This window comes from Gracilinanus agilis, chromosome 1 (genome assembly GCF_016433145.1).
Source record: "Gracilinanus agilis isolate LMUSP501 chromosome 1, AgileGrace, whole genome shotgun sequence".
NCBI classification, from domain to species: domain Eukaryota; kingdom Metazoa; phylum Chordata; class Mammalia; order Didelphimorphia; family Didelphidae; genus Gracilinanus; species Gracilinanus agilis.
The window spans coordinates 556,859,578-556,885,205 of record NC_058130.1 but is presented as its reverse complement, the minus strand read 5'-3'; the positions used below and the strand labels follow the sequence as shown (position 1 = coordinate 556,885,205).

The 25,628-nt window shown below is 37.6% G+C and overlaps 1 protein-coding gene across 1 annotated transcript; it reads left to right on the top strand.

Moving 5' to 3' along the window:
• The first annotated feature begins 22,696 nt into the window (after positions 1-22,696).
• On the top strand, positions 22,697-23,725 carry LOC123254089 (fructose-1,6-bisphosphatase 1-like). Its single transcript, XM_044683164.1, has one exon. It carries the CDS (start codon positions 22,697-22,699, stop codon positions 23,723-23,725), a length of 1,029 nt encoding a protein of 342 aa, XP_044539099.1.
• Positions 23,726-25,628: the final 1,903 nt, after the last annotated feature.

Below are 25,628 nucleotides of genomic sequence, written 5' to 3'. Positions count from 1 at the left end.
GTGCTAAATTTTTTTCTTTTATAAAAGTATTATTTGTTATATGCTATGGCTTTTGAGAGCGAAGAGAGAAGGATAATAGGGGAATATATAATAATGTAAGAAAAGTTGTCAATAAAAGGTTATTTTTTAAAAAGAATATGCTCTTTCATGTAAATTATACTCTTTAAGATTATATGTTTAAATATAAGATAAACAGTATACATTGAGACTTTATGGGCCTTAGAGAGGGAAGGAACTTTAGATGTCCAGTAGTTATAGTACACAGGGTCTCCATTAAAATTGTGGTCCCCTACATTTATCCCAACCTTAAAACCATAGCTAAGAAGCCCATATTAGTATATTTTCTTTTTTTTCTTTTCTTTTCTTTTTAACCCTTAACTTCTGTGTATTGGCTCCTTGGTGGAAGAGTTGTGAGGGTGGGCAATGGGGGTCAAGTGACTTGCCCAGGGTCACACAGCTGGGAAGTGTCTGAGACCGGATTTGAACCTAGGACCTCCCATCTCTAGGCCTGACTCTCAATCCACTGAGCTACTCAGCTGCCCCGAGTATATTTTCTTTTACTAGGTGTCAGATGACACATTAACAGAAAGCAAAATACATTTCAGCAAATAGTAGGCCAAAATAAGGGATGATGAATTGTCTCCATGAAGAAGGACATACTCTTCCTCAGGTCCAGTGAAATCAGGTGGCTTTCACAAATAATAGATAATAAATGACATATGATTTATGCTATTTATATAATGATAATAAATAGCAGAGCTGGTATTCAAAAATAGTTTCTCAAATTTGAGAGACTCCGAACCATGCTATCTTTTCCTCACATGAAAAATTGGGGGCAGCTGATTTTTTGGCAATTAGTTCTTTGGCAAGGACTCAAGGAATATTGATGTGATAAATAAACATAATGAAGGCCCTATGGGATAGCCATAGGAATGGTGAATTTCATTAAAAAAAACAAAAAACTAGGAAATTTTTACCTAAGGAGGAAGTGGGGTTGAAAGTGATAAAAAAAATCATCTGAGTTGGAGAGCCAAAACTAGCATAGCCCTACTGGTCTATTTCTCAGGATGCTGACATCTGAGAAGGCATGCTTCCTCCCTACTGTTGTTAGGCTAGGTGGAACAGGACTGGTGATTAACAATGACACACAGGAGTGCTGCAAGAGGGAAGGTCAGGCCCCCTGGGTATTAGTATCCTGGAAGGACCAATTCCAGGCTGCAATCCTCCAAAATCCCACTGCTTCTAAGCCTCATTCCTAGAACTGATCTCTCCCCAGCCCCATGGCTCTAATAGGATTATACTCAATCAGTGCACACTGCCTGCAGGATTCCTTATCCTTATGAGATACTCAAGAAAAATGGTAATGGAGGCATCTGCCAGCCACAGGTATCCTGGAGCCTCTAGTTCCTGCCTACTGAATACTCCCAAGGTGCTGCCATTCCCATTTACCTTTCCTTTCTCAGGATCCAAACTGATTGTTAAGACTATTGACAACTTTTCCCCAGTGAGCTGATCAGAGAAAAGTATTCCTATTTATATTTATTTAAAGGGGTTTTGAAATGTTTGGAGTTGGTTGTTGACCCTAAAAGATGTTTCTGGAAACTCCTACAAAATAACAATTTGTAAGTTTTCCAGAATGCTTTGTGATACCTGAGCTATTCTGAGTAAATTCTGCCCTCCCCCCTTACTGAGATAACTTCCTGTTTGCCCCGAAACTGCCATTCATCTGAAATTCTAATAGGATCAATGTCTGCAGTTCAAAATGAAAATGAATATGGATTTTGCCCCAAACTGGTTAATTTTTCAACAAAGATAACCAAACCTTGGATATATGGGACTCAGGAAGAGGTTTGTTGGGTAACTCAATGCTGGATGAAAGAGAATGCATTGATAAATGCTTATTTACATTGAATATACATTTGCCTTGTGCAAACATTGGGTGGACAAAGTTTGCCCATAGCCCACTGGCTCACACTGAAAGAGCTCACTGCAGAGAGAGTGAAACTTTTCTCCTCCACACATATAAATTGTTATATTGATTTCTGGGACAAGACAGATACCAACTTTGAGTGACAAGATTGGCAGTTGAACACCTCGGAATGTACCCAGATGCCGTGAGCCAGGGCAAAAAATCAGTTAGAGCCAACCCTAAAAATTCCCACGAGGCCCATCACATGGGGCTCAGTCTGGAGCAGAACTTGGGAGGTGGGAGGTCTTGAGGGAGGGTAGGCCAATACCTGCACCTGTACCTGCTAACCAACCTGTCATAATGAGAGCTAGAGAGCAGTCACCATCATTGACAACAGAGCTGAGAGGAAATAGTGACACTCTCATCAGAGTTCATCAATAGCCTTCCCTAATCTTTAGCTTGGCTCCAGCCAAGTCAGATCAGGGTTAGTGTGAGGGTGAAAAGCCTCCAGCCTCTGTTTGAGGTAGCTTTCTCCAATAGCTTGATCAATAGTTTAGAGTATTAGCTAATAAGGTTCCCAAATCCTCCATCCTTTTAACTTGTTCCTAACCCCATTGATTAGAATCAAATACAGTGTTTTATCATCAAGTACCTTTCCTGAGTGGTCATTATATCTAGGCTCTTGGAAAGGGGAGATCCTTGCGCAGTCAGATTTCACCTTTGTTCAAATAGCACATCAATAGCCTTATCAATAACTATTCTAAACCCAGGCTGAGGAACTAGAGAGGTTAACTATACCTATAAGCTCTCAGTGGTTCCCTGTCTGGGCAACTGTATTAAGAAATAGCTGACAGGCTCAACTGAGCAAGCCTGTCAAGAGTGGAGAGGCATAGCTTACTAGAAGCATCTACACAGAGGCCGTGGGCAAGACTGTGCTCTCTCTCACACCAAAATCCTATCCGCCTTTCAAAAGCCTCTAGCTTATAGCCTCTGTTATTATTACCATAAATCCCCATTATTTTTATAACAAAATCAACATGATTTCTTCATATAGAAATAGAAATAGAAAGATTTCTTCCTATCTGATTCAGAAACCCAAAACTTGGAGGCAGAAGGGATCTCAGGGGTCATCTATTCCAACTTTCCTCTAAGGCTTCCTGACAACCAGTCATCCATCCTTCAAACACTCAGTATGCCAGCTCCTACACAAGGCCCTCATCCAATGTAGAGGAAGCCCTAAGCCACCATGTTTTCACCAAGCTTGTATGAACCACCACCAGGGAAGTTGAGAGTATATTGTTATACATGGAGTTGGACTATGTGTGTGATATGCAAAAGTAATGATGCCCCCACCTTACCCATTGGCAGTCATCAAGCAAAGGATATGCCACTTGGGGTGTGTAGGGAGAAATAATAGTAAAGACGAATTTGGCTGAATTAACAACTGCTTACTTAGAAGGCTAGGTGACCTTAGATGACTGATATGACCATTACAATTCTCAACAACATAGATTCTTAACCTAGGATCTATGGATACGTTTAAAAAATATTTTTATGGCTTTTTCATCATAACAGATCTCCTAAACTATATAATATATTATATGTACTTAAAAACATTTTAAGATCCAGCCATACCACTGCTGGGTTTATACCCCAAAGAGAACCTAAAGAAAAAGACTTGTACAAAAGTATTTATAGCCGCAGTCTTTGTGGTGGCAAAAAAACTGGAAAATGAGGGGATGCCCTTCAATTGGGGAATGTCTAAACAAATTGTGGTATCTGTTGGTGATGGAATACTATTATGCTAAAAGGAACAATAAACTGGAGGAATTCCATGTGAACTGGAAAGACATCCAGGAACTGATGCAGAGTGAAAGGAGCAGAGCCAGGAGAACGTTGTACACAGAGACTGATACACTGTGGCACAATCGAACATAATGGAATTCTCTACTAGCAGCAATGCAATGACACAGGACAACTCTGAGGGACTTATGAGAAAGAACGCTACCCACATTCAGAGGAAGAACTGCAGGAGCAGAAATGCAGAAGAAAAACAACTGCTTGATCACATGGGTCAATGGGGATACGATGGGGGATGTAGACTCTAAGCGATCACCCTAATGCAAATATTAATAATATGGAAATAGGTCTTAATGACACATGTAAAACCTAGTAGAATTGCTCATTAGCTATGGGAGGGGATTGGAAGGAGGGGAGGAAAAGAAGATGAATCATGTAACCATGGAAAAATATTAAAAATTAATTAATTAATTAGAAAATTTCAAATAACATTCTAAGAAAGGGTCTATAGATTTTGCTAGATTGCTTTTGTTATCTAAGATACAAAAAGGATTTAAAAAAATCTAATGTTAGATCATAGGATTATAGATTTGGGGTTGGAAGGGACCTCAGAAGTTATAAAATTCAATTCCTTCTATTTACAGATGAGGAAATTCAGGCCCAGGTGAAATGAAGTGACTTGTATAGGATGACGCAGCTAGTGACAGCAATGGCATTTGAACCCACGTCTTCCTGACTTTAAATCCAGTGTTCCATTCTTATTTAGGTAATGTTTGTACTAGATTGACTTCTGAGGTCCTTCTAACTCTAAGATTCTCTGATATTGTTTTCTTACATTTCAATGAGGAGGAAGAACTAAGGACTAGGGGTGGTTGAATAAAATCTAGAAATATCTTAGACAAGTACAAGTTTGGGGTTTTAAGAAAGCAGGTAAACATGGGAGAGGTGTCTTGGAAAAGCCAGAAAATATTAGTAGATCTGTTTTTTTTTCCTTCCAGGAAGAATGTGAAAGGATCAGCAAAACTTGGAATTAAAGAATTTAAAACAGAGGATTAGGAGAAAAAATGTAAATGGGCTAATGTTGGTGATGGAAGAACAATTATGGATTTACTGGTTATGTTGACTTCAGCACTGTTGAGGTAACTGAACGATGAACTTAATAAGGCAAGTAAGCTTCTGTCAAAAACTCTGGTGAGACTGGGTCCAGAAATGGCATGTAGGCATCCTGGGAATGGGAAGCCCATCTTATTCATCACCTTTCACCCAAGTAGAGCCACACCCAGGCTGCCTCAGGAACATGAATCTTTCTTCCTTGGCCATTCCCTTCATGATGGGGCAGTCCTTTAGTCCGGCTTATCTGTCCTGAGCTCTCCCTTCCTCTCTAAAGATATAAAAACTTATAGGACCTTGGAAGCCATTCTCTGTTTCTTCCACTAACCAAGCATATTTCTTGTCTTAGGCTACAACAAGCAATGGGCAAGAATTTAATAAGTATCTCTTATGTACTAGGCACTGCTTTAGACATAATGGGGATATAAAGACAAAAGGGAAGGAGACTCTCCTCTCAAGAGTCTTTTCTACATTCCATAGGGACACACACACACGTTATATGTACATGTAAATATATAAATATACACATATGTGTAAATATATTTTATATGTGTGAGAATATATTTTCATACATGTATGTGAGTATATTTTCATGCATGCATGTATGTGACTGTATACTCATACACATGCACATATATGCATACATATATGTGTATATATGTAATCAATGTGGTATTATGTTATACCAGATCATGGAAGATGTGTGTGTGTGTTTGTATAAGCAGAGGAGGTATGGATGTGATTAGATAAGGGAAACCTTTCTGGTGTGCCTAAAATTATCTATATTTTCCATTCTACCTACTATGAGCAAGTTTGGCTTTGGAAGAAGATAGTCCTTTCATTTTCCGTGCTATTGCCCCGAGCAGAGCCTTCTTCCTATACACTCCCATTTGTACCCTCTCTTTCCCTTCCCAATAAACCCATGAAAGTAGGAATTAGATAAGAGGTCATTATTTTTTTGTATCATGGAGTTTGATATTAGCAGTTTGATAAAGCCTATGGACCCCTCAAAGAAGAAAGTTTCTAAATGCATAAAATAAAATACACAGGTTTATCAAGAAACTAAAAATTGGGGGCAGCTAGATGGCTCCGTGAATTTATAACCAAGTCTAGAAACAGGAGGTTCTGATTTCAAATTTGACCTCAGACATCTCCTAGTTGTGTGAATGTTTAACCCTCATTGCCTAATCCTTACTCCTCTTCTGCCTTGGAATTAATACTTAGTATTAATTCTAAGATGGAATGTAAAGGTTAAAAAAAAAGAAACTAATTATGTCAATTGGCTTATTAGTTATATTGATAATAAAGATATTATTTTTCCCATGCAAATTTGCAGACCTGAAATCTATCCACAGACACCTTAGGATTCCATAGACTCTGGATTAATGATGGTGAACCTTTTAGAGGGGTGGGTGATATCCTGAGGCACTCATGGAGAGGGGGAGGAGAGCAGCCTGGCCCTACATCCCTCTGGTTCTCTAGTAACGAACTCTGGTGAACTCTGTGCTGGGGCAAAGCGGGTGTGCCCTTTCTGGCACGTGTGCCATAGATTCACCATCACAGCTGTAGATTAAGAACCCCTGGTTTAGACATACCATATCAACCAATCGACAAATTGCAGTCACTATGCTAGGCACTGGGATTACAAAAACAAAAGCAACTCCCCCCAAATGGAATATCCCCTGCTCACAGGAAACTGTCTTTCTATTGGCTGACTAACAACAAGAAATTTGACCAAACAGTTAGTTCAGCAAAGAAAGAAAAAAGGCTTAGGAGGCTATATAGTTTGGCAGAAGGGGAAAGATGCCTTGTAGAAGGCAAATGGGGCTATTGTGGCACTCGGGGAATATACCTGTGGCAGCTCCTGGAAAGACAACAGGGTAAATCATATTTGGTGGTGGAGGAGGGGGCCTCCTAACCTTTCTACAAAAGTGACACTTGGCTAAAGTGATTATTTCAGGCAACTGCTTTTCTTGTATAGTGGTTGCATAGTCCTTATTAAAAGCCTGGGGAGATCCGTGATTCTGACAGTGTGAACATTCCCCCAGTATCCTTTGAAAAGAGTCCCCCAGAGTGCCTATGGTCCAACCCTCACAGCTCTGTAGCCACAAGCTGGTCATCGGACTACATAGTGCTTGTCTGTGCCCCCCTGAGCATGGCCTAGGGCACAGAGAGCTGGATTGGGGGTGGCAGTGAGGGGGCCCAGAGCTGCATGCTAAGAGCAATTGTAATCTCCTCCTCCTAGATCAAACAATAAGTACTTATTAAACATTCACTCATTTTGGGAGAACTGCAGAGGTACATTCAAGACTACAATAATTCAATCCAACACATACTTTGTTGTTGTTCAGTAGTCAAATTTGACTCTTCATGGCTCCATTTGAAGTTTTCTTGATGAAGATACTTGGAGTGCTTTGCCACTTCCTTTTCCAGCTCATTTTACAGATGAAGAAACTAAGGCAAACAAGGTGAAGTGAATTGAGCTAGTAATATTTATTAAGTGCTTACAACAAGTCAGACACTTTGCTAGGCACCATGAATATTAATTTTAATCTCCACAATACCAAGACAAAAGTGAAACGACCCCTGCCTTGAAAGGGCTTACATTCTATCAGAAGAAATGATAGGTACACGTATTAACTATAATATATCTATTTTATATTAATATGTTCTATTAATATATAATATTTCTATTAATATTAATAATTATAAAATAATATATTACTAAAATATAATGTATTGTATAAAATATAATATAAAATAATGATATATAATATAATTTAAATTTTTATAATTTAAAAAATGAATAGAAGGTATTTGGTGGAAACACTAGTAGCTGGGGCCAGGGTAGAAGTGGGGATTAGACAAGATTTCATATAGGAAGAAGCTTTTGAATTGAGCTCTGAAATTAAGAAGCCCTACTATCTAAGTTCCTGAAACCAGACATTGCTTTCCTAGGAAGGGCTATATCCAATGTCTGGAGCATTCTGCCCCTTCCCCTCCACCTCAGTGTTTCTCTTGACTTTTTCAAGACTCAGCTCAAGAAAAAGGAGGCGTTAGCAGTCTCCCGATCTATTAATGCCCTACTCTCTTGGACTGCTTTCCACTTATTCTGCTGTGTGCAAGACTCTCCTAGTCTCCCCCTGGGTGGGAAATGGGAAAATGAGAACAATTTTCTTACAACCATAATGAAGACAGCAGAAATGGGCACTGTGAAGTGCTTCAATCCTGGTCAGCCATCGAAGATAGCTGCCACGGTCATCCACTGCATCTTGGGCCATTGCCAGCCATCCTGTCTTTTGTCTTGCCACTGGACTTTGATGATTCTGAAAGAGAAAGTGAGGCTAATGATTTTTGTACAACTGTGCCTCCCTTAAATCCAATTTATGTGAGAGTCAAAAGACATCACCAATGATGCCATCGATCCTCTTTAAGTCTAAAGAACAAGGACCCAACAATCTTGGGTATGTGGGTGCACCTTGTTTTATAGCTATTGGTTCTCTGATTAGAATGGGTGCTCCTTGAAGGCAGGACCTGGTTTGGTATGGTGTCTAGCACATAGTATTTTGTGCCTGCTGATGGATTGATTGCAGGGCTTTAAATGCCAAAGAAGAGTTTATATTAATACCTCAGAGTAATTGGAAGCCACTAGTTTTTAATGAACAGGTGAGACCTGCATAGACCAGTGCTTAGGACTATTTTCCTCCTCCCTCCTCCTCCTGTTTTCTAGTCCTCTTGTCCCTTCTCCTGTATGTAGTCTGGGTCTCCCAAAGCATAGATCTTAAATTATCCAGACTAGCCCTAACATACCCTGGGGATGTAACTGCCAGTTTAGTGGAATAATACCAAGTCATCATCTTCACTCTTCACCTGGAATTTCTCCAGAACTGGGCCTCTTGCACAGGGTGCTTTGGTTTCCAGGAAATTGGATGCACTTTTCACTTGAAAAATCTGCCCATGGTTTTTTGAAGCTAGCTCTGGACTCTGATGTCCACACACAAACTATGCAAAAGGAATGCTGCTTCCCATAGGGACCCCGACTGCTCTGGCTGTTTATAGTCCCACCCAGGACCCCCTGCCAATCCCTCCCTTGATGCTTTGGTGGGAGCCAAAATGATGTCCAGAATCTAAATGCAGAAGGGGTCTCATTTAAAGATCATTTGGAAGTTTAATGACTTGGAACATTTTGATTTCAAATTTGTTATTTTAAGTACACATTGTAATTTAATGACTCTTGTTGGGATTTCAGTTTGTGGTTGGGGTCAGAGATCTGAGGAATGCTTGTTTAATTTTCTTCATCCTATAACTGGCATGTCATCTTAGACTAAATAGATGCACATTTTTCCAAATCCTAGAGACTTTTACCGACAGAAACATTAACATTTATACAAATACTTGTGTGTATAAGTGAATTTAACTGAAAGAAACTATCATACCAAGTTCTTCAAAGGCTCAGAGGACACTTTAGCCAACTCCTAAAATTGTTCTCTAAGGGAAAGGGTTGTTTTAAACTATATTAAATTTGTATGTATATATTATATTATAAACATATACACATAGGTACAGCATAAAGCAGTTCGTGGCACAATGGGTAGAGCCCTAGGCCTGGAGTCGGGAAGATCTGAGTTCAAATCTAGTCTCAGACTTTTTTTCGAGCTGTGACCTTGGGCTGGTCACAACTTCTGTTTGCTTCAGTTTCTTCATCTATAAAATAGAGACTAAAATAACACCTCCCAGAATTGCTGTGAGGATCAAATAATATTTGTAAAGCAATTAGTACAGTGCCTGCCTGACAAATAGCAGGTGCTACATAAATGTTATTATATATACATTCTCCATATAAATGTGCATACATGCTTATGCCCACCCTGCCCAAACCCTACAGCAATGCCTTATCATTGCACAGAGGTGAGATCCTGTATTCTCAAAGGCTATGCGGATAGAGTGCAAGCCTTTTAGGTCTCCACCAAACTATTCAGGTACAGTTCCAGAGGGACACTCTGTGTGCTATCTAAAAACCTTGGAGAGGTTCATAACTTAGTAAGATGGTTTCTAGGTGATACAATCAAAATAAAAACTGAACATCATTTCTGTATGGCCTTCCATTTCTACATTGATAACAACAGAATAGAAGAAGGTAGGCAGAGGATGCTAATAATTGATTAGGTTTTAGATTTTCTGTGAACAAGAATTTAATGATTGGGTCTCTAAATGTTATTGCTTTGACTAAAACAATTAATGAGTTCACATGCTGCTGGGAGAACTGTGTCCAATCACCTTTGACATTCTTGACAAAATTAAATGAGAAGACATCAGGAAGTTACTCTACAGGTTTTTCTGGGAGTAGACAAATACAGGGATTGGTCAAATTGGTTTCACTATGAGCAAAATAAACAAGAAACTTCATGGGGCACTTGGTTATCTTGCCTTGTAATGCTTATAATAAGCACAAGCGAAAAAGAATCTCAAAGATAAATTGCAGCTTTTGTTCAAGTTTCTATTACAAAGAACGAGGTGGAGAAAATCTACAAAAAAAGATTTTTGGGGGGAAACCCTATAAAAATAAAAATTCAGTTCAGTTGAATTAAACAGAATGATGAAAATATGTTGGAAAATAATGCTTGGAATCAAGAAAAAAAGGCTAGCTATGATTATTAATATAAATATGAATATTTTCTTCAGGAAAAGAGTTAAAAGGCATTGGACATTTGTGAGTACTGGACAATATCATAAAAAAGACATTATATTTTAACAGAAAAGAAATGACTAGTTACCAATCAGAAAACCATTTCTAAATCTGTATACAGTCAGAATATTAAGGTTTTCTTCCAGCTACTCAACATGCATCTTTTATGTATCCATGTATGTAAATATCTCCCCGTTTGTAAGGTTCTTGAAAGCAGGGGCTGTTTTTGCTTCTTCTTTGTATCCTCAGAGTTTAGCACAGTGCCTGGTACACAGTAAGCACTTCCAGTTTGTTGATTGATTTATTGATTGCTAGGATTGTGTGAAATTAACATAAAATATACTCATAGTTGGCACATGCATTAAGGCAGGACGCGGAGTGACAGTACACTTTCTGACTTCCCAAATGGGCCAATGGAAGCCCCACTGCATGGCCTCTAACCCAGCAGCACAGTATGAATAGGTGCCTGAATATCAGAACACATGGCCCAGACTGCCTGATCAAAAGCTGTGTAGGTATAATGTCCCAGGCAAGATATAAGAGCCAGAACAAGTAGAAAAGGGATATTTTTTGCCATTTTTGGCTTGTAAATGAAGCTATCTCTCTGGCACGGATCTGTGTAAGCCATCTCTGGCAAGCAGGACAGCAAAGGTGCAGCATTTGGGCTGGCAGGGACCACACCGGGCTGAGAATCTGGTTCTTTGACTCTTGTACCTTCCTGAACTCAAGCCCACTCCTTGGCTGGCTGTCATTTGTCTGGCCCAACCAGGCAAATAGGGTTAGCTGAACCCCTTGTTGCCACTTGTGAAATGGATCAGGGTCTGTGGAGAGCCTAGGTGAGAGGCTTTGGGGAGTTAAGCTGCTAACCTTATTTCTCTTTTTCTTTCTCTTTACTAATAAATATTTATAAATTTAGTATAAAGTCTCCAAAATTAAATTTTATCCATTACATTACAAATGTAAAAAAATCAAGATCAAATTAAAAGAAAAGACATGGATAAGAAGACAAAGAACATGGTTAAATGGCTAAAATTTGTCCCATTCAATTGACCATTGGTAAAACAAATAATTAAACATTTATAGACAATATCTTTTCCCTAAGAATTTAGACATATGGAATCATCACCATTTTCAAGAGAAATTTAACCAAAAGGGTTACTATAATTTCCTAAAGAAGAGCCATCAATAAAAAGCAGTTGCCATAAGATGAGGATAAAAGATCCCAGAAATCATTTCATTCAGTATATACTTAACTTCTTTTCAAAGAAGAAAAAGTTCAGTACCCAAAGGCCACACTAGTGCAAAATCATTTGCCTTATGGAAAAAGATCCAAGATTATGAATAGTATCTACTTATAAAACAGTGAGAAGTAGTGGAGGGAAAAACAGATCTGCAGAAAACTTGGTATGAGATCCAAGCAAGTCAGTTTATTCCAAGAACACTTAAAAGTTTAACTTGAAGGAGAACAACAAAAAGATGAAAACGAAAAATATTTGTTATTCTTTCTTCAACAAATTATATTTCATGACTTGTGACAACAAAACCATCCCATTTGGAGTTTCATTTCCATTCATGATTTGCATAAGGAAGTGAAAATAGTACTAAAGAATGTGATGATAGGAAAAGCAGCTGCTTCAGACTAATTATACACAAAGTAAGTGTGTGCCTGTGGGAACACAACTTTTGAAGTTGCAAAGGAATTGATTTTCAAAGTGAACTTCATGTCCTTGTGACAATTCAACTTGGGTAGTTTCACTTCCATTTACTATTTGTGTGACTTTTCAACTCACACTCTCTCTGTTTCGAAGTTCTGTCAAATATAAAATGATGGGGTTGAACTAAATGGTCTCCAAGGACCTTTTCAGCTCTAAATCTGTGATCTCATGTCTATAAGAGGGAAGATATTGAATGAGTAGGAAAAAATCATGGATATTGTCATCATCCACTAACGGGAATCAATAATATTGACCCATAAGCCCAATTGCTCACTTTTTTAGAAATCTTTACACTTAGAGCCAAAATATCTCTGCCAAAAATATGAGAAAAGAACAAGTTTGTTTCAGACTTTATTCAGTGGTATTCTATAGTAGACCTCATCCTGGGTTACGTAGTTCATTGGAAGGGGCATAGAATCCAAAGTCTCAAAGCATTTGTTGCTTGTGAACTGTAGAAACATTTGATTTGGTAGAACAAAAATGCTACTTATTTTAAGAGTGCAGCTCAAACATGGGCCTATAAGACCTGGAATTGGAACTCAGATCTTCCTGGTCAGCTCAGTTGTAAGAAAGAAATTTAATTGGGCAGCTTCTCATTGGTATTAGCTTAAGAATCCTTTTAGCTTCATACCTTGCAACCGTGTGATTTGCTGTATTAAGACTATCATCCCAGATAAATCCGTATATGTACCAGGATCGTACCTGAGTAATAGTCTTAAGTGTGTCTATTACTATATTAATCACAAGTTTGCTACTATATTAATCACAAGTGTGTGATTATATATGATACTGTTCCTGATGGTTAAGTAACTGTGCACAAAAATATACTCAATATAATAAAAAACATCATAATTATAGATATTAGAAATCATCATATATAAAGTATGATATTTATCAGCAGAGATTCAGGGTCTTTGTTAGCACACTGAAATTTGGCAATAGAAAAATTTAATGTGAAAAGTCCCAGTTCAAAGTGTCCTCTCCTGTCCCTGACCTAGAAGTTCCTGTTACATCAAGAATGAGTCCTGCTCCCCTCACTCTCTAAGTTTCTCCTTTTTGCCTTTAAAAATCTGTCCAGGTGGATAATCAGGGCCTCAGAGCTTCTGGAGCACCAAGAGACCTCTAAGTTGTTTGCTTTGTCCACTAAATAAAGTCAGATTTTGCTCAGAAAGTAATTTAACCAGTCTTTTCCTTTTTCCAAATGTACCACCTAGTTGCCTCCAAACATTGCTACTCCCAGTATCTATCAAATAGGATCTCCATTCTTATGTGCTAATATTATATATAGTAGACCAATTATCTATATAGAAATATGTAGGTTAGGATAAAACAAATTCATAGTTTAGCTTAAACACGGCTAATCAAGTACAACCGTGCAAAACCAAACCAAAACAAAACAAAAAAACATGTTTTGGTTTATCGGTTCCTAAACAACTTTTGCAAAGTTGTCTAAGTTCAAAGAATTGTAGTAAAGCTACATTTGTATTTTATTGTGGCAAGATTCCGATGATAGGGAAGAAGAAATGAGAAAAGGTAGATAAGAAAAGGAGGTCTAATCTCCCTTCTCATCCACATGCAAGAAAGTTAACAGAATTTCATTCATTTGACAGTAGCACAGACAGGATTCCAAAGTAATTTTTAGCAATAATGTCATCAAGGATAAGGTGAAAGCATTTCTAGTTATAGCTCTGGCTAAAGGGAAGGGAATAGAGAGTAAGGCTGGATACTTGGAGAAGGATGGGGTAAGAGTGGTCTGGGTAGGGAAAAGCACAATGAAAAGGGAGGCTGGCAACATCAAAGAAAAATTTCAAAAACTTCACAATATCACAGATATATTTCAATAAATCTAAAAAAGAAAACTGCCCAGATATATTAGAACAATGGATCAAAGTGAACATATAAAGAATTCACATGTCATCTCCTGAAACCTCAAAATAAAAACTTCCCACATCATAGACAAAATACAAAGCATCTAGGTGAAATTTTAAAAAATGCATCCACTGAGAAAGAATTCAAGCACTATAGTCTGGATCACAGAAAATTTAGCAGTTACCATCATAAGGAAATAGAAAGCATGGAATACAATATTCTAAAAGGCAAAAAACATAAATTTATAACCAAGAATAATTTACCAATCAAAACTGAGTGTAATTCTACAAGGAACAAAGGATTTTTAATGATAGAAGACTTCTAAGCATTCCTGATGAAGAGACCAGAGCTAAGCAGACATTTTAAAATACAAACATAGCAGACAAGAGAAATATTAAAAAGTCATGACAAATGAGCAATCAAAATTAACTTTATGGGAACGAAGTGTTTACCTTCTTATGAGGTTGGGGAAAAGTGATAATATGAGTGTTATCTTGGAACTTTAATATATAAAGACAGTCAAATGAGATAAAGTGCCTGGGAATAATTTTATTATGTTTAGATTATCTTAAAAAAAGAAAGGAAACTAGCTGTGTGACTCTGGGCAAGTCACTTAACTTCAACTGCCTGGCCTTTATTTACCACTCCTCTTCCTTGGAACCTATATTTTGTATTGATTCTAAGATGAAGGTAACAGTTTTTTTAAAAAAGGAAGGAAAAAAGAAAAATTAGAGAAAAAAGAGAAAGAGTAGGAGAATTTTTTGTCTCTTATGAAGGGGTAGGGGAAAGGATTTCATTTGAACCCCACAATCCAAACTAAAGGAGGGTAGGACACAAAAACACAAATAGGTTGGTAGAGAAATACATTCAATTCAATAGGGAAATAGAAGGGAGCAGGGAAAGGAGAGGGGAGAATAACAGAGATGGGTAGATTTAAGGATGTGACATTCATAAGCAAAACAAACTCTAGAGTAAGGATTGAGAAGGGCTCAAAATAAAAAGATAGGAAAGTAAAAACCTATGATTGTTCTAAGTAAAGGGAAGAGAAGTAGGGAAGATGAAGCATAGAGTATAGGTGTAGAGCACACATAATACATGAATCTCTTTGTAAATAAGGGTCAGAGATTATAGAGATGAAAAATATAAGGATGGATAGAAATACACATTAATGCTCATAACTTAATATGAATGTGATGAACTCACTCATATAACGGAAGAGGATATGAGTATGGATTAGACACAGAATCAGTAATGTAATGTTTACAAGAAAGACACTTGATATATAAAACTCACACAGTTATCATAAGGAGTTGGAGCAAAATCTGTTATGCTTCAGCTAATTTTTTTTTTTTAAACAGCAGTAGCAATCCTGATCTGAGACAAAGCAAGAGTGAAAATATACTTGATTAAAAAGATACACAGGGTAGCTACATTTTGCTAAAAGGTACCAGAGACAATGAATTCATTTCCATGCTATTATGTAGTAGTAAAAATAATTTTAGATATTATATATATACATATATGTATATTTGCACAATATATACATATAATGTATGTATGCACACAAACTGAAAAGCAAATCCTATAAATATATAAGGGGAAAGCTAAATAAGTTAGAAGAAGAAATAGGTAGTAAAGCAGTAATGGTGTAGAAACTACAGTTTTCATTGGTAGATAAATCTAATAAAAAATTTAAAAATAGAAAGAAGTAAAGAATATAAAAGAATTTTGAGAAAGTTAGATGAGATAGATCACTGGCAATTATAGAATGAATTAGAAAAGAATATATATATATATATTTCTCCCCTGTGGATAGCACTTTTACAAAAATTAGCTCTATATTAGCACATAAAACCTCACAAATAAACTAAAAAAAAAAACAGAAATATTAAATGTCTTTCATTGACTATAATGCAACAATATTTTCCTAGTAAAGGACCACTAAGAAAAGGAATTAAAAATTAACTGGAGATAAATATCTTAATCCTAAAACACTGCCAAGGCAAAGAAAAATCTTAGAAATAATAGATGTCACTAAAGATAATTATACCAATTAGACAAGCAGTCTTTAAGGGATAATTTTATAACTTTAAACACTTTTACCAAAAATAGAAAGAACATCAAAAAGTTGAGCATGCAACTAAGTAACCTAGATAACTAATCAGTTAAAAACCCTAATAAAAATAGAAATAATAAAAATCAAGACATTAATAAAAATGAGAAGTTTTAAAACTAAATTAATAAATAAACTAGGAGTTATTTTCGAAGAAGGGTTAAAGTATTTGCTAATTGATATTTTTTAGAAAGGAAAAACCAAATTACCTGCCTCAAAAATGAAAAAAGAGAATTTCCAATAAAAGAGATAAATACATAATAGCAGTAGAAACTATTTTAGGCTAATAAAACAACTTAAAAGCATATAGAAGGCACTATATAAATGCTAGCTATTATTATAATTATTATTACTATTGTTGGCTACTATTAGTAGATGCAGAAAATGCTTTTGATAAAATACAACAAACCAAAAAGATTTTAGGTTGGTTTTTTTTCCTGGAAGAAGAAACAAAAGGCTAAGAATCTCAAGGGAAATAATGGGAGAAAATGTGTGAACATGTCCTAGCAATTCCATATCTCGGACTTAACTAGAAGGCAGCAATTATCAAAATGATTTGGTATTTGTTAAAAACTAGGAGGCTGACCACTGAAAGATATTAGGTGTATAACATAAATAACATAAATAAATAAGAAATAAATATCTTAGCCTAATGTTTAATAAACCTCCCAAACCCAGTTCTCTATTTGACAAAAAATACATGATAAACTATAGTCAGGCAGAAACTAGATATTGAATAAAATTATACAAGATAAACTCCAGTAATGGAATCTCTAGGTCAAAGAGTAGTAACTTTTAGTTATTTCATTTGCACACTTCCAAATTGTTTTTCTAAATTTTGTTACCACCAGTAATGCACTAGTGTGCCTATAATCTCTCAGCTCTTCCAACAAATGCAAATTTGCAAAATTACAAAATTCCTAAATTTTATCATCTTTTTCCAAATTGCAGTGTGTATTGATTATTTTTTTAGTAATGAATTGGAGTATTACTTCGGAGTCATTATTATTATTTATTATTATTCCTATTGACTCCCAGAGGAGCATAGGGCCACAACCATCTCACGCCAACGAACTCTGTTCTGGGCAACTTCCACCAACTGGGCATATCTTTGCCAGGTCTGTTTTGGCCTTCCGATTTTTCTCCTTCCTGGTGGGTTCCATATTTTTTTTTCATAGCATCCTGACTGATGGGACACTGAACTGTTCTTTCCCAGAGTCTGGTATTGGATCCAGACTAGGTGATCGTTGGTTTTGTTGGTTTAATGAGGTTGCAGTTTCTATAGCAGGTGAGATTTTTACGGGGTGAGGTTGCTAGCCTCGTGCCCAACCCTCCTCCTTTTTCAGCCTAGCTTGGGACAGTCCTTGGTGGAGTTTCAGAGTCATTAATGGTTTGCAATTCTTTTTAGAACTCTTTCTTCTCATCTTTTGACTATCTTTTGGTGGACTGGCTTTTGGAATATACATACATGCATACATACACATATAGATACACATTATGCAAATAGATCATGTTTGCTCTTTTGTTGATTTACACACATATAGATATGTAAATTGTTTCTATATCTTGGAAGCCAAACTCTTATCAGAGACTACTTCCCTACTTCCCTTCTTATTCTAGATGCAATAATTTAGTTTGTTCACAAACATTTTCCAACCTATTCAATTGATCTACCTCTCTATTTTTTCATCTATACCAGATCATTTTGGAGACTTACTTTATAATCTAGTTTTATTGAGTTGTATCAGGAATATCTTTGATAATTTAACTGATACAGCATTAAAACTATAAAGTATTTAGGTAGTATTGTCATTTTTATTATATTGGCACTGCCTACTCATGAGCACTGAATATTACTATTCTTAAATTGCTATTTACTTTTGTAAGGGGCATTTGCAATCGAATCTATGGAAGTATTTAATGACTTTGTTATGCTGATCCTCAGATAGTTTACACATTTTTTAGTTATTTGGAATAGAATTTCTCTTTCTATTATTACCTCTTGGATTCACTTATAATTATGGATTTTTGAGGATTTGCTTTGTAGCCTGCAACTTTGCTGGAGCTATGTCTTAATATTATGCCTGTTGATTACTTGGGATTTTCTAAATGAATTATCACATCAGCAGCAGATAAGGATAGTTTTATCTCTCTTTTAGCTATCTTATGTCTTTAATTTCTTACTCATTTTATTACTATTGCTAGAATTTCTAGAACTATATCAAATAATGGAGTAGTCATCTTTGCTTCATTCATATTTATTGGGAAAGTTTCTAGTGTATCCCTACTGCATATAATGCTGGCTTTTAGTTTTACATAGATATTTTTATAATTTCATAAAAGGTTCTTTTTTTGTTTATGCCCTGTGGGGATTTTTTTTTTTAGAATAAATCAGTACTGTGCTTTGTCAAAGGCTTTTTATGCATCATTTGAGGTAATCATATGGTTTAAGGATGTTTTTGTTTTTAATATGAGAAATTATTTTAATCATTTTCCTAATGTTAAAGTAACTTTGAATCTTTGATATAAATCCAACTTAGCTGTGCAGAATGATTTCTTGTGTGAATCATTATATCATGTTTGAATGGATTCTATTTAAATTTTTTGAATTCATATATATTGATAATATCATTCTGTTGATCTCCCGTGTTTTCTCTAGGCTTTCCAGGTGTATTTATCTCAAAAAAAGAATCTGATGGTGTGCATTCTTTCTCAGTTTTTGAGAATAATCTGTGTATGTTGGTTCTAATTGTTCTTTAAACATGTGAAAGAATTCTCCTATGAATCCATTAAGACAGCAATTTTTTTCCTCTGCCCATTTTCTTTAACTATTTTTATTTCTTATGGTTTTGTTTTTATTTTACCTTATTTATTCTTTTGTTGATTTGATTTAAACCCCTTTTAAATCAGATTAATTAAATTGTGTTAATTTTCTTAGTCTTTTTGAAGAACCAGGTGTTTTTTATTTATCGTTATAAGTTGTTTCTTTTTTTGTTTCTAGATCATCTATTTCTTTTCAAATTTTTACTATGTCTTCTTTTGTGCATATTTTAGAATTGTTTATTGGTTGCCTTTCTAATTTTTAAATGTGTATTCATTATTTTTTTTATTTTGTTAATGTAGATTGTAAGAATATTTTTCCCCTGATGACTGCATCCCAGAAATTTTTGGTCAGTTGCTTCGTTATAATTTTCTCTCACATAATTATTGATTCTAGGATTTGTATTTTGATCTATTCAATATTTCATTGTTAAATGTTCATTTGGGTTTGTGTCAAATATGACCTTTCTTATACATAGATAGGGGAAGAGTATGTATCAAGTGTTCAGGGAGGACTAACACTTCTGATGTGAGGGATTTCCCAGCCCTTTTCAGAACTGCTCATACACCTTTGATATCCACCTCTCATCCAACTCTTACCTATGAATCCAAGAAGCTAAAACATGCACGACAGCACTACCCAGTAAAAACCATCTTGGCAGACAGATTAAAACAGGTTAAAGAAATCCATAGGTAAATTAGGTAGGTGTCTACCCCAAGCATGTGAAGACTTGCCTTGGCAGAATGACTAGATGAGAGCAATTGGTTCCAACAGGTGGAGAAGGCTGTTGAAGCAGGTGCTGTAGAGTGCTTAGGTCTTTGTTAGACATCAAAGACACCAAGGCTATCCACTATATCTTGGCCCATCACCAGTAATCTTCACTTTTGTCTTGCCACTGGACTTAGACAAATTTGGAAGAGAGAGTAAGGCTGATATCTTCAAACAACTCTGTCTCACTTAAATCCAAATCACTCTGAGTAGAGGTATCACCCACCCACTATTTTATTATCTTACTATATTACAATTTTACTATTTTACCAATCTTGAAGTCTTGTAACACAGTGACAGGTGAGTGATGGAGCAATAGGTGTGGATACACTGTGAGCTGTAGTCACAATCCTGCACACAGGGAGGTCAGGGGACAGGGTCATTTTTTCTTTTGCCTGAAGCAGCACTGGGATTCATCAGTCTCCCATTGTTCTTGCTCCCATACTTTTTAGCATGATGTTTTCCATGATGATAAAGGACAAAAAAGATATTAACATCAGATACCCCATTAATGGTAAACTAACTTAAACAATACAAGTCAAGACTAAAATGGAGGGAGAGTTAATACATGTGTACTCAATTCAGCCTCTGAGGCTAAGCTGCAACAGAGGATGGATTGATTCTCTGTGACTTCTACTAGTTTTGGCCTGAAATCAATACCAAAAAAAGAGACATTCCCCACCAACCAGCATTCATACCTGGAACCTTTGGTTATAGCAAATGAAAAAAATTCGAATTCTGTGGAAAAATTCACTTACTCTGGCAATATACCTTCCAAGGATGTCTACAAAGACGATAAGGAGGGCGAGTTCAAATTTTGCCTCTGGTACAGTTTAGTTAGTGAGCACTATCATCAGTTTTGTTCCATTTTGAAGGGATCTATAATTTTATTGATAGAAGAAGCTTTGGATGAGGAAACTCCTAATAGCCAGATCTGTGGATGTTCTGACAGATTCACTTGTTGCATAGAGATGTTAACTGACTTGCCCGGGGTCACACACATATTATGGCAACTTTGTTGGAGTTAGCTTAGTGTTTGGGAGGCTCTGAAGGAAAGTGTGGAAGAAAAGAGGTATAGTGTATATTTGCTGCTCAGCCACAGCCCACAGACTATATCTTGACCTATTTTTTAAAAAATGGACAAAGATCTTCTGAGAAAGTCTGACTTTATTATAAGAGCAGTGGTCACAAAGTCAGAGGTCTGCAGATATATCCAGTATGACCTGAGGCCCTGAGTCCTAGAGGCTACAGATTTATAGCATAAATAGGCAGTGATGAAATGAGTAAGTCTAGAGCTGACCATTCTCAGTTAAGAAGGCAACTGTGGGAGCTTCCCCTTTTTGGGTACCATGTAAGAAAAATAAAATGAATATAGAAGGATAGATTTAAAAATATTATGGTTTTAAAAGATTTATTGGTAGCCATTAGAAAAATGAAACCATGTGTCATGTTAAGAGTCAGTTTAAAAGACAGACCCTGTTTCCTCCTTTCCCCATCCTGGATCAGCTCCAAGCAAGATATATAGAGAATGTATTCAAAGGCTAATTTATTGAAGTTATTAATTAGTTGATTAATACTTATTTAAAATACTCATATGCTTAATAAATGGCCAATTATCAGATGATTAAATCCAAGTCATCAAGCATCATATAAAAATGCATCAATTCATTAATAATTAGAAAACTTCACATTAAAGCAACTCTGTAGTTCCACCTCACACTAAAGTTCACAAAAAGGAAAATGACAGATTTTAGAAGAGTGACAGGAAAAGTCACATCAATGTACTTTTGGTGAAACTGAAATGGTCCAATCATTCTGGAAATCAATTTGTAACTATACCCAATTATCTCCAGGATCCAATATAAAATTCTTTAGCTTTTAACAAATTAAAATTAAAAAATTTTTAGAAAGAATCCTTAGATCTCAGAATCAATATTGTATACTGGTTTCAAGGCAGCAGTGAGGGGGCATAATTAAGGGCCAGGGTCACACATCTAGAAAGTGTGTGAGGCAAGATTTGAACCTAGGACTGCACCCCCTTTTAAAGTCTGGCTCTCAATCCCCTGAGCCACCCAGCAGCCCCTCATTATTTTGTTTTTAAAGCCTTTCACAACCTGGCCTCTTCCTGAGCTTGCCTCCCCTCTAGGAACTCTGGGATCCAACTACACAGGCCTTTTGCTGTTCCTCACACATATTTCAGTGCCTTTCTGTGGCTGTTCCCCAGCCTTAGAGCTCTTTCCCCTCTCCAGTCCCTGTCCCAGTTTCCTTCAAGACTCAGAGCCCATCCTCCTTCTAGAGGGATTTTCCCTCCCTCATCGTAATCCCACGAGTTCCTGCAGAGATTACTTCCACTTTAACTGGGGTTAAGGGTTTGCCTGACTGTCTCCACAACCCTTAACACAGTGCCTGGCCCAAAGTAAGGGTTTTATAATTGCTTCATGACAACCAATATATGTCGGAGGCAGAACTTGAACGCAGCTCCTTTTGAATCCGAAGTCTGTCTTTTCTAATTGTTTCAGCAGCAAATAGCAAAAACAGAAGAACACTAAACCCCGTTTGGAAATACAAGGTAAACCCACCCCCACCCCACAACAAATGTAACTGAATAGGCTCATCTAAGAGGTCTGGGCAGGTACCAGCCACTAAATTGGGTGTTTCTGGCTCCTTCCTTCCTAGTTCTTGTTTTTGTTCTTCACAAGATCCCCGAGACCTCCTTCCCCGCTCCCCCGCAGTTCCCCCATTTTTTCCCGAGGTGTATGTCAGCATTCCAAGGGCCCCGCGCCCTGGCAATACTGTTTCCCAACAGTCACTAAGCCAACGTACGAAATTGACCACACGGTTGATGGCTGTTACCAATCTCTTAACTCCCAATTCTCAGCCCTTTTAAGCGCCTGGCCATTGGAAGATGAGTTACCAGGATCAGGGGGAAACGGAAATTAGCACCTTGACTGGCTTTGCTTTGGAGACTGGAGAGAAAGCCAAAGGCACAGGTCAAATTACTCAACTGCTCCTCAGCCTCTTCACTGCAGTCAAAGACATCTCTTACGCTGTGCGTAAAGCAGGAATAGTCCAACTCTACGGCCCCACGAATGTAACGGTCAAAGAAGTTAAGGAGCTGGATGTCTTCGCCAACAACCTGATCATTAACACTCTGAGGTCATCTTTTGGCACAAGTGTTCTTGTGTCAGAAGGAAGCAAACATGCCATAATAATAGAACCGGAAAAAAGAGGGAAATATGTGGTCTGCTTTGATCCTCTGGATGGGACTAATAACATTCACTGCCTTGCGCCCGTCGGCACTATTTTCGTCATCTATAGGAGGAAGTCAACTGGTGAGCCTTCTCAGGATGATGCTCTGCAGTCTGGCCGAAATGCTGTGGTTGCTGGCTATGCTCTATATGGAAGTGCCACAATGATGGTTGTCGCTATGGACTGTGGGGTCAATACATTTTTGCTGGATCCAGATATTGGGGAATTCATTTTAGTCCATAAGAATGTCCAGATCAGAAACAAAGGAAGCATCTACAGTATCAACGAAGGCTATACCAAGGACTTTGAGTCAGCTGTCTTAGAGTACCTGCAGTCGAAAAAATCTCCTCAGGACAGTACAGCTCCCTATGCTGCAAGGTATATCGGCTCATTGGTTGCAGATGTGCACAGGACCTTGGTGTATGGAGGAATTTTTCTGTATCCACCCAATGAAATGTACCCCCAAGGAAAGTTGAGGCTCCTTTATGAATGCAACCCTTTAGCCTTCATCATAGAAAGAGCAGGGGGACTAGCTACCACAGGAAAGGAGTCAGTCCTGGACATTGTTCCTACTGAAATCCATCAGAAAATACCACTGATTTTGGGCTCCCCAGAGGATGTGAAGGATTTTTTGAAGATTTATAAGAAGTATGAAAAGCCTGTTTGCAAATGTTGTCCCCACTAAAAAGAATTGCCAGACAACCAAAGATCTTACTACTTGGAGTGATTCTGACTGTGAAAGGTTAAGCTTCTAGGGCTAAGGAATAACAAAACATGGGCTATTTGCCACTATCCTTCCACAACCTACATGGAGTTTTGAGACTAACTAAAATGCTATTCTATAGTAGCACGAATAGCTAAAATATTTCTGGGATGTGGGAGGGAGGGTAGAAATAAATGTTATTCCTTCAAAACAAAATATTGTAATGTTTTACTAGGGGATTCTGGAAAACCTAAAAGCCACCAAACAACAGGTACCTGGGCTGCCATGGGGGGGAGAGGCAGAAAATTTCAGTCCAATGAACAGTTTCCTCCATGTTCCTCATCATCAAAGAAACAACACTCCCAGGGCAGGTTGTGAATCCTGGAAAGTATGCAGATTAGCTGGTTTGTGGCAAAGGGAATGATTGAGGCTGTCTTTGGTGGAGAGAGAGTATGAAGTGTTAGTGTATAGTAAGAGCTGAATTGTGTTATCTGGTGTGGAGGTGAGAACAATGCTTGATGGAGAGAGGTCAGGAGAAGGTGAAAGGTACACTATCTTGGCTGGGGTCTCTTCTCTTGTGTATGATTGGTAGTATGGGGTGTTGCTGCCATTCCTGTACAGCTCTTCCACTTGCTGTATCAAGCATCAGTCTAGCATCCTTCTAAACCATATCCACTGGGCTTGCTCTGGTTTTTATTATTGATTATGGTATTTAGTATGGGGAAAGTATGGGGGACTCTTGACAAACCACCTCCCTCTAAAATCTCTAGAATGGTGAGATTTTAGGTGTTGAGATATAGAGTGGAGGCAGAGTACTCTTGTGACTTTCAAGTCCCAGTAGATAAGTGACTTCTGGCACATGAGGTGAGTCTTCTAAAAAAGGCTAGTGGCCCTAAATTTATTGTTCCTTTAAATTGGGGGAGGGGGTAATATATTTTGGGAATGGTTTATTTTGAATCAGACCTAGAATTTCATTAGTACGCAGACCTGAAATTTCCTCTAGCAACATGAAGTGGGTACCTTATCTTTGATTAGTCTTTGCCATTTTGGGGACAGAGAAATAATTTGTCAGTCACAAACAATATCTGTCCAGAGATAAGACTTGAATCCAGATTAACCTGACTCTGATACCAGATCTCTACCTACAAAGCAATTTAGGGGTGTGTGTGTGTGTGTGTGTGTGTGTGTGTGTGTGTGTGTGTGTGTGNACAGAGAGAGAGAGACAGAGACAGAGAGACAGAGACAGAGAGAGAGACAGAGAGGCAGAGAGACGGAGAAAGAGAGACACAGACAGACAGAGATTATAGTGAATCACTGAATCTTGGAGAGGCATGACTTTTGAAGAAGAAAGGTTTGGGCCAATGGAATTATAACTCTGGGCCAAAGGAAAAATGTCACTTTTTCATTCGGGCATCTTCTTACAGATGCTGGATTGCTGAGTCTTTTGTTTTGTACAGCCAAAGTGCAAGGTGCTTTAGTCCCTTCTGGTGGTATAGGTTACACTAGTCATGTCTAGGAACAAGAAGCTGCTCTGCACACATGCTAATGCATGCTGAAATTGTAAAGTCAGTCTCAATTTCTCTTCAGGTGTGGTAACAGCAGTGAACAAGATTTCCTCTTTCACTGTGTGGTCCATGGCCAGTTCCCTAGAGTGATCCTCCAGCTGCATTTCCCACAGCTATAATAAATGGCTCTAAACCCAACATCTCTTACAGGGAAGATCACTGGCTGGGTTTTCCTTGGACCCCAGGGCTAGCAGGAAGTGTCTTCCATTTCACTGGGGTCTTCTGTGTCAAGGGGTTGGTGCCCAGCTGTGGCAGGTGAAGCAACTCAGCTGCGGTCTCCTCCTGAGTCTCGGGCTGACCAGGGGACAAGGAACACAGCC

Excerpts from the sequence above, each read along its gene's own strand:
- LOC123254089 (XM_044683164.1), top strand. The coding sequence starts at position 22,697 with ATGAGTTACCAGGATCAGGGGGAAACGGAAATTAGCACCTTGACTGGC.